At 37.6% G+C, this 15,431-nt stretch overlaps 1 protein-coding gene across 3 annotated transcripts in view; it reads left to right on the plus strand.

Moving 5' to 3' along the window:
• The window catches only part of GAD1 (glutamate decarboxylase 1), a 47,062-nt gene extending 44,933 nt beyond the window's left edge, over positions 1 to 2,129 (plus strand). For all 3 annotated transcript variants that reach the window (XM_084642911.1, XM_084642913.1, XM_084642912.1), the window contains exon 17: positions 1,490 to 2,129. In XM_084642911.1, the coding sequence (XP_084499037.1) occupies positions 1,490 to 1,663 (174 nt within the window). In that variant the 3' untranslated portion in view covers positions 1,664 to 2,129. The remainder of the gene's footprint in view (positions 1 to 1,489) is intronic.
• Positions 2,130 to 15,431: the final 13,302 nt, after the last annotated feature.

The raw sequence follows: 15,431 nt of genomic DNA on the forward strand, positions 1-15,431 counted from the left end.
ACATGGAACATATCCAGTTCTTCTAAAGTATGTTTTTTGGTGGCAGCATTTTGGATAGTTAAGATTGGGGTGAGGTTAAGAATACAAGAGACAAAAAGAGATTACAGTTGTTAAGATGAAATAATCAGGCCCTGACCAAGAGTTTTTTGTGGTGAGAATAGAAAGAAGAGGGCAGACTGGGGATATTGTAGAGGAAGAACCAGCAGGATGTTGTGGCTGGATCATTGTGGGGAAAGAAGGACAGAGAGGAATTAAAATTACTTGTGTGAACCTATGGGACAAGATGACTAATGGAATTGCCAAGAGTGACAGAAAAGAGAGGGAGGGGGAGAAGTCTGTGAAGAGAGATGAAGTGTTTGATTTGACCAGCTCACTCGTGTTAAGAGTGAGCTGGTGATGGGACATTATGAGACATCAAGGAAAAAGTGTCAAATGGCACCCGGAGATAGACACTGAATGGCTAGGTCAGAGATGAAGTCGTCCTGGGAATCATCGTTTTACTTGCCTGTGTACTCTACTGAGTCTTCTTAGACAGACCCCCGATTTCACAAGACTAAATTGTGTCACCCTTATTCATGTGGAGTACTATTCAAGAGGAGTAAGGGTGGCAGAATCTGGCCCATAATTAGACAAGGAAAGACAAGGTGCTCTGCTCTTTAGTGACAGATATCGTGCAACGGTTAAGACTTTGATGGAATTTTTTCTTTGAAAGTGAAAATAAAGAAGATAATTGTAATAACTGCATGGTGCTGTAAAATCAATCCAAATGTTTTCATGATTTAAAAAAAAAATACCAGTAGAAAGTTTTCTTTATACAGTAGGACTGGTTGAAAATTTTCCATCAAAATTTTTGACAGAAACATTTTCTGAGTAAACAAAAATGTTAATGGAAAGTGTCTCCTTTCCTTGTTTTTTGATAAAAAGTCCAAATTTTCCACTGAAAATTCCTACAAAGACAAAAAAAATTTCATGTTTGTTAAAATTTTCCACTGAATTCTTTTCCTGACCCGTTTTAAACGTTAACGATGCACTTTCAGTGTTTGTTATCCAAATACTGAAGCATTAAGAAGTTGAAAATGAGACTATAAACCAGAATGAAATTGGCTTTGTTACTTTTCATTGTCCAAACTATAAGAATTCCAATAATTAATCAGAGGAATAAATAGTGACATGTAAATTAAGATTTGTAAATTCTTCCAGTACTCTAAGATGTTATTAGTAGCTTAATAAGGAATACTGTTTGCATAAGCGATGGTTTTTAGGTTGACATCATTGCTAATCATAACATCTTAGAGTATTAAGTATGGAAGAATTTTGAACATCTAATTTACATATAACTTATATGTAATCAGGCATTTTCTTTCTACAGACATTTTATGTAAACATCTATCTCTGGTGTAATTGCTCTCTTTTCTAAATTAAGAAATACGGTGACTAATAAAAGGAAAAAGGTTCTAAATTTCTTTCCTGTTTTGTTTTAATTATAAAGGTGGCACCCAAAATCAAAGCTCTGATGATGGAGTCAGGTACCACAATGGTTGGATATCAGCCACAGGGAGATAAAGTCAACTTCTTCCGAATGGTTGTCTCAAACCCAGCGGCAACTAAGTCTGACATTGACTTCCTCATTGAAGAAATAGAAAGATTGGGGCAGGATCTGTAATACTCTTGGCAAACTATTTATTCCTGTAGTCCACTGTTTTCCAGCACTGGCTATTTTTTACCCAGTTCTGCAGAACACCCTTTAAGGAAATTCCCTTTCTAAATGTTCCACTCTCCTAAAAAACTCTAACACAAAAAAATCTGTAGGTTACTGCAGAGGTGCTGGAACAACTTGTACAGTGGGGGTGCTGAGAGCCATTGAACCTAACTGTAAACCCAGTATATGATGGAAACCATTTCAAGCCGGGGGTGCAGTAGCTCACACACACACCCCAGTACCCCTAGTTCCAGCACCTATGAGTTACTGAAACATATATGTATTGGTAGGTCATTTTAATGAAGGAGAATATATTATCTTGAAGTGTATTGTTGATCCTTATTTTAGTCTGTTTATTATATTATAGCAGGAAACTAATAAGTATTAAAATAGAGAATTAAGAACTATGTACAGTATATATATATATATATATATATATATATATATTATATGGTAATGAATTTAGAACTAAGCCACAGCATGTTTTCCACTTTAAGAGAACTAACTTTTCTTTCAACAGTTAATGATGTGGACAATGTGCGGCAGATCATTCTAACAGATGCAAATTGCTGTAAAGAAACATTTTAAAAAATGTAGACTCTTAGGAGCTAAGAAAAATGTTTAACAGTATTAAACCTTATTGTTGGTGCTTCTCTCACATATAAAAACAATGGATCCTAAAAGCACCGCCCAGTAAGATAGTTGTATCTCCCCTTTAGTGTCATATCAGGGGATAATAGTAGCAGAGTCATTGTAACAGGTATATTATTGATGTATTTTTAGAGATTAATTTGTGTAGATTGTGTATATTATTGTTAAATGACTTTGTGAAAAGGATTTAAATGTAACAGTTTTACAGCAAGATAACTGTTCAATTCTAAGTATATGAAATATTTGCTTATTTATATGCAGAGATTTACCATGCTAAAGAGTTGTCTTGTATTTTCTTCCATTTGTAATGTATCCTATTTATATATTATTGAAGTTCTAAATGATGTTTATGGTATTTTAGTGCATTTGTGAGCCAAAGAGACAATAAAAATATTAGTTGACACTTTCATTTAAATAATAGTACCCTTAAAATAACAACTTACAGATAATTTTACTGATCATTAGGAATTCTAACATTGTATATAGACACTAGTATAATTAAATCCCGTTACTTTAATAGACTCCTGAGGTCCTTCCAACCCTGATATTCTATGATTCTATGACTCTTCACCTTTATTAATTGTAATGTCTGCCTGTACGTCCAGTGTTCTGAATGCTTTTCTAGTGAATATTGGATAATAACCAAGGCCCCTGTACTTCTGTTGTAGTTCAGGACCAATCTCTGTGACTAGTTTAGCTAAATTCTGTGGCAAGATTCCTGAAGAAAATCTGTACCAAATCTGTGAGAGTTTTAACCAGGTTTAGTAATGTTTTGCAGAAGGGGAATTCACTATGTATTTTGGAGTTCACAGGAGAGGAAAAGAAAAACTCACCACAGAATGTTTAAATACAGCTGGCTTGTCACCATAATTTTAACTGATCAGACGTTTCAAAATATAGACACCAGAGCCATCCGCAGCCCATTCAGTTTTTAACTAGCTAGGTAACCAGATCTACAAAGTACATGGTTTTGTATTGGCAGACCAGCGAAGTAGTGGAATCAAATAAAGGCTCAATAGTCCTCTGTCTACAGAATGACTATTGTGATGATAACTGAAATATGCTGATTCAAAATCTTTTCAAAATATGCAGCTATGGCTATTGCACAGGAAAGTCTGTAATAAGCTACTTTTCTTTCAGCTCTGAAATAAAATTTAATTGTATTAGAAACATTCTATTAAAGGAGTGTAAAGAGACACATTTTGATTTAAAACTACAGCAATACTCTGTCCAAAAAGTCCCTCACCCTTTGTGTTGCTTTTTCATTTATTTAGAGGGAGTGAGACACTCACCACCTCGCCGCCCTTCTTTATGCCATGTTAACGGGCTGCAGTAGCATGAAGGGGCCCTAAACCCTTCTTTATGCCATGTTAACGGGCTGCAGTAGCATGAAGGGGCCCTAAAAGCCTTGGCTGTAGCCAGAAGAGGATTCCCTTAGTACAGGCAATGCAGAAGACATATGTAAGGTTGGCTTAGTAGGCATGCTGGAGGCAGGGCTGGGGAAGAGAGGAGTGCCAGGGGCAGGGCCACATCACACAGCACTAAGGAAATTCCAGACATCACTGCAGCTCATAGGACAATCCAGGGAGTCAGCCATCATTTACACAGTCTCCCCTGCTGGTCTTTCCAGCCCCTGGAGCAGCCCAGGATTGGGAAGGCGCAAAGGTGACCATGGTCCCCTTGGGCTGCAAATTCTATGCTGTGCACAGCTCAGAGTCTCACCCGTGGTCTTTGGAATAAATACCAGTTGAATATTCAAAACACCATGTCTAACCTGTCTCATATAGCCAGGAAAGCCTGGGGCATTTTGACATTCTGTGGTGACATGGAAAAATTGAGAAACCCATTTCAAGAGTCTAATGTTGGTGGGCCCAATCTAATTTGGTCCAGAGGTTCTAATGCTGATGTATAAGCACTCCATGCTTAGTTTTGTCACCAGGATTCTTCCAAAATTTAAGGAGATGATTTTTGGGTGGCTAGTCATTCCCAAGCACTGTTTTCTCTGTCTTTTCCTAGAGACCCAGTATACCTGTCTCCTCCCTTACCCTCTGTACAAGTTTTTTCTTTAAATCAATTTTGTTATGACCTTATTGCTTATTGGAGCTAAGTTCAGGGCTTGTTTCACTCCTGTGGCTCTCTTTTTGCCTCCTAACAGTGACATACAGAAGATGATCCATACTATCCACCTCAAAATCTTATGACTATGAAGAGATATGCAGTAATCCCACTAGCACAGTAGTCCCATCTCCTTAGGGCAATGTTTTTGCTTCACGCAGCTGGTGCAGATAGTTGCAGTGGACCATGCTTCTACACTCTTGAATTTTGATCTTCCAGAATAAATATTCCTGACATCTTCCCTTCTTTGATGCTAGCACCTTTGGTATAAAAGTCAATGATATAAGGTCTGAATCCTGCTACCATGGATATTGTCAGCATCAGTATTGGTTCTGGCTTCACCCTTTTAAAATCAAATGCCATTCTCTCTAGATGCAGGCCATTTCTCATTAAATGTCAGAGTTCTCCTACTCACAAGGCTGTTCTCAGGTGCCCAGAAAGGAACTCCTTTCTTAGAAAGGAAAAGGCTGGTTTCATTTTTGAAGCATAAACTTATGGATGAGATTTTTTTCCCCTCTGAATAGTTCACTTTATTCAAATACCTGCTACAAAAGATTGCAGCATCTCTCTACTCTTCACAGTGTATGAAAAACATTATGACCTATGATAGTCATTGTCAAGACATCTGACCACCCTTGAAAGGGGAGTCTACTTCTTCCACATACATCAGCAACAGCCTCTTGTGGTTTCTTTGACCAATTTTTAGTTTAGAGTTTATGACCCCCCCTTCATTCCCTCACTCAGGGAGTCTCAGTGACAGTACCACTGGAGAGGTAAGATGCAGTCTTCATACTTTACACTCTAACTTTAAAAGCTTAACTTTCCGGCCCTAGTCTCCAGATTATCACCATTTTATAACAATAATATTTGAAGAACTCTATATACTTTAGAAAAATGTGTGGAAGCTAAATAACAGGATCCCCATTTTGCAGACTGGAAAAGGACAAAGACTTGTGACTTGTCCAAGGTCATGCAGCAAGTCCTGAATGGTACTGGCTGGGAACAGAATCTCATTCTCCTGAGTAGTGTGCAAATGGTAATTTGATTACAAATGGCTCCTCTTCCATTTGGCACAGTGTCTTGCTTTTGTCAGAACAGAACCACCAGACTGCTCTAGCTACTGCAAATGATCGCTTGCATCTAGAAGAGACATTTAATAATGTAGATCCTGCTGCATATCACAGAATCATGTAGTTTATCTTTGAGGTGGTTCTTGCAGCCATGAGAGTTAAGTTTATCTTCATACCTGATGTATGGGATTTTTCCTTTCTGGTATCACTGTATCTTAGTTTTGTGGCAAATGATGCCCACAACCAGTTTCTGGTGTCTTCTGGTGATTGGTGTCGGCCATTAGGATATTTATCAGTAATGACTGCCTATCACCACCAGCACAGGGTCCTTGTTTACCCCAACTCAGATAGCTGATTTAACAGAGCCTTATTTAGGGGATTGCCATGGTCATCAATGAGACAAATTCTCTCTATTTCCCTTCCAGTAGGCAATCTTCATCTGAGTAATATTCTAACGGCTTCTCAAACAAAGACCTCTCTGGAACTATCTTGTTCTTAAATCCACACAGCAATATGTGGGGAAGATCAGATAGTGTGAAGCCATGGACGAGGTGACTCATTCCAAGAAATACAATTATAGATGAGTAACTCAATTTTCCTGATATAACGAGGAAACTCTGAGGTTGTGATTTCTTCTTTAAAATCTTACTGACAAGTGCTGTACTATTAAGATGGGTGAATTCAAAGTACCTTGACAAATGCCAAATAGAGGGAAGATGCCAAACTGGAAATTGTTGCTTCAGTGTTTACTAGCTGATGTATTAGATTTGGAAAAGGATAATCACTGGCCAAAGCAGCTGTTGATTTTAAGTAGGAAAAGTTCCAGTTTCAGTTGTTAGAACCCGTTTCTGGAGAACACAAGAAGATTCTACCATCCATGGCAGACAGGCAGAACCAGGGTTCTGGAGAATAGCCCAGAATTTTAAAATCATCATTTATTCAGGGCACAACATGGTTTTTGAATGGTGACAAATAAGAGATTTTTTTAAACAGAATCTCTGTGTTTCGTGGCTAAAAGAACTGTGAAATTATAAAAATGATAAGCAATGCAATTTAAATTTTTCAATAAAAATTTATCTTAAAATTGTTTCATTTGTCTCATACTATTTGTGAGTTCTCTGCTTTTCATCCAGAACACAAGATGTACATCTCACAGCAAATCTTAAACACAAAAAACAGTGAGCCAAATCTTAAGGACACTACACAGCTTTTAATCCTGAATTCCGTGGGATCTTGCATGCATACAAGCTGCATAAGAACATCAGTATTAGATATGAACAGAGTAATGATGTTTACCACTTTGCAGGGATTGTGGCTCATCTGGTGAAAAGCATAAAGTAGAAATATCTCTTCATCTGGTACTGCTAAAGGCCCAATTCAGCTTATTCAAGCAAAACTCACATGAAAGTATGTGAGTTTAGTGTGACTAAAACAGGGATTCTCAAACTTCATTGCACTGAGACCACCTTCTGACAACAAAAATTACTATGTGACCCTGGGGGTAGGGGGGAACTGCAAAGCCAAGTCCTGCTGCCCCAGGCTAAAGGACTCAAGCTTTGGCTTCAGCCCTGGGTCCCAACGAGTCTAATGCTGTCCCAGGTGACCCCATTAAAATGGGGTCCTGACCCACTTTGGGGTCCCAACCCACAGTTTGAGAACTGGTGAACTAATAAGAGGTGGACCAAGCTCTTCTGGAAGACACAGAGCCAAATATTTGCATGTCACTGCTACTTAATATGTGGATGTCTTTATAAAACTAACATCCTTGTAGCAGAGGTCATCATGATCCCAATCATAGGACCCATTCCTGCAAAGACTTGTACACATACTTAACTTTTCTCATTTAGTAGTGCCATTGACTTTAGTGGGACTATTCACACTGTGTAAAGTTAAGCATGTGTGTAAGTCTTTGCAGGTTCAGGGATCCAGTTTTTTTATGCAATCAGAACTGCTATATACTGCAAGGGGAGTTTTGTGTGTAAAATAAATACAGGATCAGGTTTTGCAAGGGTGGGCAGAAGTGTTATGTGTATTTACTTGCATCCTGCTCTTGCAACTAGTTGATCCTGCATAGCACAGGTGCCAGACTGCACCCACACGCAATCAAATGCAAGATCAAGGGCTACCTGCTCATTATGGGTTCAGTCCTACAAGGCGCAGAATGCCCTAGACCTGTTGTAGAAAAGCATTTAAGTGCTTGTTTAATTTTAGGCACAGGAGTATTCTTTTGGAAGTCAATGCAACTACGTACATGTGTAGCGTTATGTATGTTCTTAAGTATTTTATTGGGTCAGGGCTAGAATGTTCAACATCTTGAATGACCGAGTATCATAATACACACTCAGTTATAGTAAAATGATTCATTTAAACATATATAAATTAGGTTTAAATGTTTATATTGTGAATGACCTGAACAAACTTTAAAATAAATCGTTTTGTAAAGTATACATGAAAGACCCAATCCTGTGGCCACTGAAGTAAATGGGAGTTTCTATTTATTTCAAAGGAAGCAGAATCCAGTCCCTGATAAGTGACATACAATGGGAGTTTTGCTAACATAACAACTATAGAATGGGATTCTAAATCAGAGCTGGGAAAAAAATGGTCACGTTTCTGTATTATTTGTAAAAGTAGGCACTGGCATACCAAGGTCACACACGTTCAGAGGATTACAGCTAATATTGTATAAATTTTAATATCAGCCACAATATGCATTTCAACGAGTATGTAATAGTTGAGCAAAATACTAATTATATTTTAATAGCATTTATGTGTTATACATGGATGTAACATACCTGTCATGTAAAAATAAGACAAAGGGTTTGCAAGAATGCCATAATTTACCGCAAAAAGAAAAGGAGGATGGCTGAATGCATGTGATGAAGTGAGCTGTAGCTCATGAAAGCTTATGCTCAAATAAATTGGTTAGTCTCTACGGTGCCACAAGTACTCCTTTTCTTTTTGCGAATACAGACTAACACGGCTGCTACTCTGAAACCTATAATTTACTGCAGTAGAACATAATTTTAAATTGGACTTGAATTATGCATCATAAATACAAAAGCCAAGACTTTTCCTGTGTAAGAAATATCTGAATGTATGGCAATTTGTCATAAAACTTCTTAAATACTATCTTACATGTATAAGTTGAAGAAGATGGTTCAAAAGGTTAGTGTACATTTAGTTAATGTATTGTGTTCTATGGCAAACTACAGTGCCATTATAGGAGTCTAATTAATTTTAACATTTTCCTTGTGTGTGCCACTGAAAAATAAAGGTGATTATGAATTAGTACTCAAAATAACAAATACATTTTCTTCTTGCATGATGATAGAAACTGCTGTAAAAATATTGCCTTATATATTATCTATAGCATGATATTAAAATTTGTATCAATTTATTTCAATAGCATGCACACAAATGTGGATTTGTATAAACTTTGAGGTTGCTTGTATTTATATGCTAAGGGATTTTAGGACCTGTTCTAGTTCTGATTTATAAGATTACAGAAAGAAAACAGACGGAGGCAGGCAATTTATATTACAAATAAGTGTGCTAAAGGTTAATATCTAAGTGTAATATATAAAAGTGTAAAATAAAGCACTGACATAAAAGAGTTATTGTATTATATTGGAGAATATTTTCTTCCCCCAAGAATGTTTAGGAATGATCAGCTAATGCAGAGACGTGATTGACTGATAAAATGTTAGCACCAAATTCAGACAGTTTGTGAGTGGATGCATCTTCATTGAGGTCAAGGGAATTGCACCTGTTTGCACCAGGCCTGACTTTGTCCCTTAGAGTTTTATGATTTTCAATTACAAGCTCTACACTAGGGATGAAGTTATTTGAAACAAGAAGTGCTTTCAATGGGAAATAGCAACTCACTGAAGAACAAAGAGAGAAGTAAAGCTGCTGAAGTTAAAATGAGAAGATGCAGCATCAACAGGAAACAAAGAAGGTTAAAAGGAGAACTGCACAAGGTGAAGTGATCTGAGTTTCATCAGAGTATGATTGGGGATCAGTATTCTGGACAAAGCAAGAATTTCAATTACAGTTAGGAAAAAAAGGCGGGGAATAGGTTTTGCAATGGACTCAGTAAAGAAAGAAAAATCTTATGCTCTGTTCCTTTAGAGAAGTCTCCTGCAGAAAGGGGTGAAGGTTCTCAGTACAGACAGACATAAAAAGGTACAGAAACATGTTACACACCAAAATTTAAAATGTTTTAATTTGTACTAGTTAATCTATTCTGTTACCTAGGTGGAATTCTTACAGAGTGAACATGTGTGTGCATATAATATAACATAATTGTATGATCTTGGCCAGGCTGGCTATGACTTCCGCCAGGACATGTATGGTAAGAAAATACAATTTAAAAAAATTCTAAAAGTCAGGACAAGTATTCCATATAAAACAAGTATTCCATCAAGAATGAAAGCAATAATGTTCTCTTCTCTATGAATATATATGTGATAGAATCTCCAGCACCTGAAATCTTTAGATCAAGATTTAAGGCCTTTCTAAAAGATGTGTTCTAGTTAACCCAGAAATTGAGAGTCTGATGCAGGAATTATTAGATTTAATTCTTCAGCCTGCATTGTGCAGGAAGTCCGACTGGATCATCAGAATGGTTCCCCCCGGTTTTAGTATCTATTAATCTGGGGGTTTAGACATTTTATAAGGCTCATAATTGCCTCTGAGCCAAACTCCCGAAGTGCTTTAGGAGTTGGCTAAGAAGACAGAAAATAGCTTGCTAAGATTTACCATAAAAGATCTGACAACCTCTATGAGAATTGTTTAGCAAGGAATATTATTTTTAGCAATGTACTAACAACAAGTAACAGATACTTCAATTAGCAGGACTTAAAATTAAACTATGGATGTACAGTGAAATTTTAGGAATGTGAGGTATATCTTCTAGTCCATGGAATATTAATAAACACCTGAGAACTATTGGTGCTCCCCACTATTAGCAATTATTTTCAGAATGTAGATCTGGTCCATATTGCTTGCACAGTACCACTTTTGGCCCTACGCTGTGGAAAGTGTTGAAAGAAAGAGTGAGAACAGCAGAAAAGAGGTGGTTTTTCTTGTTAGTTACCTGGCATTTGAACTGCAGACCTTGATACAAGTAAACACCTCAGATGCTAGAGAAGAAGAAGCTGTTGAGAATTTTATTGACCTGAAGATGTTAGTTTATGGCTTTTGAATGTTGTAGCTACTTCGAGTCTCAAAACCTGGGTTTAGAAGTTTGTGGCTTTCTGCAAGTCATAGATTCCTTCTTCTGAGACAGATTAATGGAGAATTCTGGAGTCAGAGTAGCAGCTCAGTGGGCTTAGAGATTGTAGCTTTTATTTTTGACATATCAGAAGAAGTGGGCCTGGTGAGTGTTACTATTGGGATTGCACAAGTGTCTGTCTTTGTGTGTGTGTGTGTGACTGAGGAATTAATTTTTTTGGACAAAACTAATTGGCTCTTAGTTATTGCTAGATTTCTCTTTGGAAAAATAACTAATTTTAAATATTCATTAATTTTTCCTGGTTATACCTTGTTTGCATAACCGCTGGATGTTTTTAGACCATTTTGTCCAGGTTTCAAGTATTTTTCTGAATATATATTGAATGCACTACAACAAGTACAGAGTACTGCAAAATTAACTAACAAAAATTAACGCTTTGTTAATTTACTGTTATGTAAAGGTCTACAGTTAATTAGGTCAGTTTATTAATATCACTTTTATTTTTCCTATTATATTGTTTGCACTTTATTGAGTTAGGTTTCAGGGTTAGTTTGCATTATTATGAGTCTTCAGTTATTTCACATATTTTCCACATGGAAGAGCACCAGTGCTATTAAACACACTCAAGTTGGAAGCTTGACTTCTAGGAGTCTCCATTCTGTTTTATTATTCCTAGTGAATTGTAGTATTTCTATAAAAGTGCATTTGATCCTCAGTAATCTAGCTAGTGGTTTTATTATCAGTGTTGTGTTAGACAATGACACTGTGTTTTATATTTGCCTGTCTTCCAAAGAAAGCCATGATTTATGTTTTTCAAGATGTGATCAGAGATCAAAATATGCTCTTCAATTTTATATTTGTTAATTTGTGTAACATGGCCCCACCACAGTGAGAATTTTCAATTGGCTTCAGACAGCTCCCTCAGATTTCTTTTGTGAGCAAAAGCCATGTTCTGATTGCATTTCTGGAATACAAGCTGCTTTAGTCTCCCACACCCTGAGTAAAACCAAAACCCTCCACAAAATTCTCCTCTTTTGAATACATCACCTACACTAAAAAAATAACCAGTAGTCCAGTAACTGCACCAAGTTGCCTTCCCAAAAAGTCATATCTCATGGAGGGGTGGGGGTGTCAGAAATTCTGTGAGCATAGTCGTAATAATTATGGTGTTGAGTGATTCAAGTACCCATATTTATTGTCTATATGCTGCTATAATTTTAGAATTTTTGAAGCTCTGAAAGTGCTACAGAACTATGTACAGCCATTGGGGGCTCTGGAGAACCTTCAGTTTACTCTGCACCTCAATTCAGGAGCTGCTTTTGGCTGTCTGGAAGGTTTATAGAAGGCTGGCAAGGGGACTGGAAGGGGATAGTTGGAATCGTCATGGGCCCCAAAGGAGTACTATTGGATCTCCAGGCCTCTAAAGAAGACTCTGGTTAATAGAAGAAACTTTTTTGTCCAAAAAATGCATTAAATCCAACAAACGACACCCCTGAAAACATGTCCTTCCATTTGGTTTTATGAGATGAGCTTCTAATTTGTCTGGTTTCAGAGTAGCAGCCGTGTTAGTCTGTATCCGCAAAAAGAAAAGGAGGACTTGTGGCACCTTAGAGACTAACCAATTTATTTGAGCATTTGTCTGTAATCCACCCAGTCATGTTGCTCTCTTTACAAACATAGTTCATAGATAAATGAAGGGTATCATTATTGTCTTACCCTTCATTTACAGTATCCCAAAGCATTGTCAGAATGAATAATGCTCTGCCTGTCTGTCCCCCAGTACTGTGTACCTCTGCCCTGTACTGGATGGAAAATCAGACCAAGCAAGAGAGGGTGGTGCATGTGTTTGTGAGGTGGGGGGGTGTACAAAAAGGGATCACAGTAATGTGAAATTGTGAATCAGACCCTCTCATCCCAAATACAAGTAGAAGGGAAAAGGGATGGTACAATTCCAAGTAACATTCACACAGTGCCCATTCCAAAGACATGTCAAAACAAAATTGCCAAGAGGAGGAAAAAGAAACAAAGAGCACCCCTAAGAATGAATAATTTATAAGGTAGCAAGCAATCAAGAGCAACCCAATTATTTAATCACAGAATCTAGAATTATTTAATGATTTATCCACTGTATACAGCTTGCAATGGAATGTTCTCACCATCCCAGTTTACCATGTGATAATTTATATGTATATATTCAAAGTGTGAATTGATTTGAATATTTACCTTCCCTTAACTGTTAATTTCCATATTTTTAAATGCTTAGGGGTTTTGCTATCTGTATTTTTAGAATACATGCATCTCTAATAGAAACCTTAGCTTAGTTCATTAATTTTTTGTCTGTTAATGTATTTCACTAAACAATGACTTAGGTAGATATTATAAGTATTTACAAAACTTTGAAAAGTGACGATACCATGAAGGGAATTGTTTAGGGAGTTCTGGATGGGAAGGGTTAATTTAAAATAATGAGACAAAATGGGCAAAGGAAAACTAACATATATCAGGAACAATTCATAATAGTACGGGGGGTCTATAACAGTTAAATAGAGTTAAATAATGAAAGTCTCATCACTTGAGTCATTTGAAACTGGAAGGGGCAAAGCAATGGCGAATGTAAGGTAACAGTCCTGCAATGACCTCTGTAGGTAAATAATGTGACCTATCAGATATATATAAAATATAAAAGTCCCGACTGGTAGTTTAACTAACCATTTGTATGTATCTCACTTGTATCTACTAGAGATACAAGTGCTTAGTGTCTTATGAGACTGGGTTATTTGATGCATGACACATATTGACTGAAGTTATGTTATTCAAAATATTTTCCGCTTTTTAATTTTCCTGGTTTTAGGATCTATCTTCATATCCTTGTTGATATCCTATACAGTTTGTAACACATTTTCTTTAAAGTGGGATTTAAGACAAAATGGGCCGGGTTTGGGTTTTTCAAATGAAATCTGAAAAACAAGGTCTGTCAAAACCAAATAAATCTTGGTTTTACAGTTCTGTTTGAAACAGAGACAAAAAACCAAACCCAAACCACCTATGTGACAACCTCCTATCCCCCGATTTGTGTGTGTGTTTGCATTCTGACTCCCTGTCTGTATTTACATGCCTTTGATACTTTCACCTTTCAGACTGAATTTTTCACACTAAATTTCTGCCTGAAGGTAATTTTGAGGAAAATCTGAGCAAAAGCAACATAGCTATTTTTGAATAGGAGAGCGAGGAAAGGAATTCCCCATTATTTTAAAAAAATTAATAAACAGCCAAAATGACTTGTTAATAGAAAGCTGAAATTTGGCATGGAAATAGCCCTCACGGCAGAGAAGTGCCTTTGATCTTTTTGATATAGTCAAGTTTTGAACCTTTGAAAATTGCATGCAGCACATGATCAGTAGATTTTTTGGGGGTATTTTCCTGCCACATTTGTAGAGTGCACAGATAGAGATGGCCAATTTAGTGGCAAATGCATGCAAGGCTAATTCAGCTATGTATTGAAAACTGTAGTAAAGGACCACAGGGGTTGAAACAAGTGCTGTAGAAACACTACATACCTTCTAAGATGCTCAGGGACTCACAATGAACATAGTACTCAACATCGCAGTGTGGTACAACGTAAACTCACTGCTCCAACCCAATGCATCATGGCCTTTAGGCTCAGAGAACCTTTGCAGGCCCTTTGCTCGCAATCTTCTCCCTTCCGCTTTGGAGCTACCTTCTGGTAGCTTGCTGGATCAAGGCCTAAGCCTGTAGGGCCCCAACCGGTTCTATAGAACCCCCTTGTTTCTCTCTTAGGATCTGGCTTACTAAGGCCAGGTATACACTACAGACTTCTGCTGGCATAGCTATGTCGGTCAGGGGTGTGAAGAGGTGTGATCCTTGACTGACATAACTGTGACAACAACAGCCCCCAGTGTAGATGCAGTTGTACCAGCTACTGGTGTAGCTGTGTCCGTGCTAGGAGCGCTTTACCCATACAGTACACCGCTATTCCTTTACTGCTAAAGTGCTCCTAGTGTGCACAGAGCCTAAATAGTTTTGTGGCTACTGCCAGTGCCAATGGCTAACTGCAGATCACTCATTCAGTCTTCTGGCCTCAGTAACATTCTCTACCCTGGCATTTGACCTTTTGTCTGCCTTCTGCGAAAGCTCTTTCTCTTCATGCAGACCACACTAACAAGGATCCCAAGCTGATTCCTTGCTTGTCTCTGCCATTTCTCAATTACTGTTCCTGTAGCAGCTTTGTCACATTTTCCCCAGCAGTTCCCAGGCTACATCTGTTATAGCTGCTCTAGAGCCCAGTCCCACACCCTGCCTTTTGAGGGGACCCACCACAAAGAAGGTTATAGGTTTGACACAAGAAGTGAATGGGTATGAGGTCATGATAAGCCCAGGACGCTCAGAAAAAGAGGTCAGTTCTATCAGTCTCCCAAGATTCCTGAACTAAGGTATTACAGACATGAGCACCTTAGAAACATACCTACCAGTAAAACAGACATAACGTTTTGTACATAAATTCTTTGTCTATTGCAGTCACTCTCTTCTAAAGCAAAAGGAAAGGGCTGTGAAGGAAAGGACTCATCTGGGAAAAAGTTTTATCCTTAAGCCAGTGGTCTGATGTTTGAGTTAAAACTATTATTATGAAATATTTATT

This window comes from Lepidochelys olivacea (genome assembly GCF_965140295.1).
Source record: "Lepidochelys olivacea isolate rLepOli2 genome assembly, chromosome: 11".
Lineage (NCBI taxonomy): Eukaryota > Metazoa > Chordata > Testudines > Cheloniidae > Lepidochelys > Lepidochelys olivacea.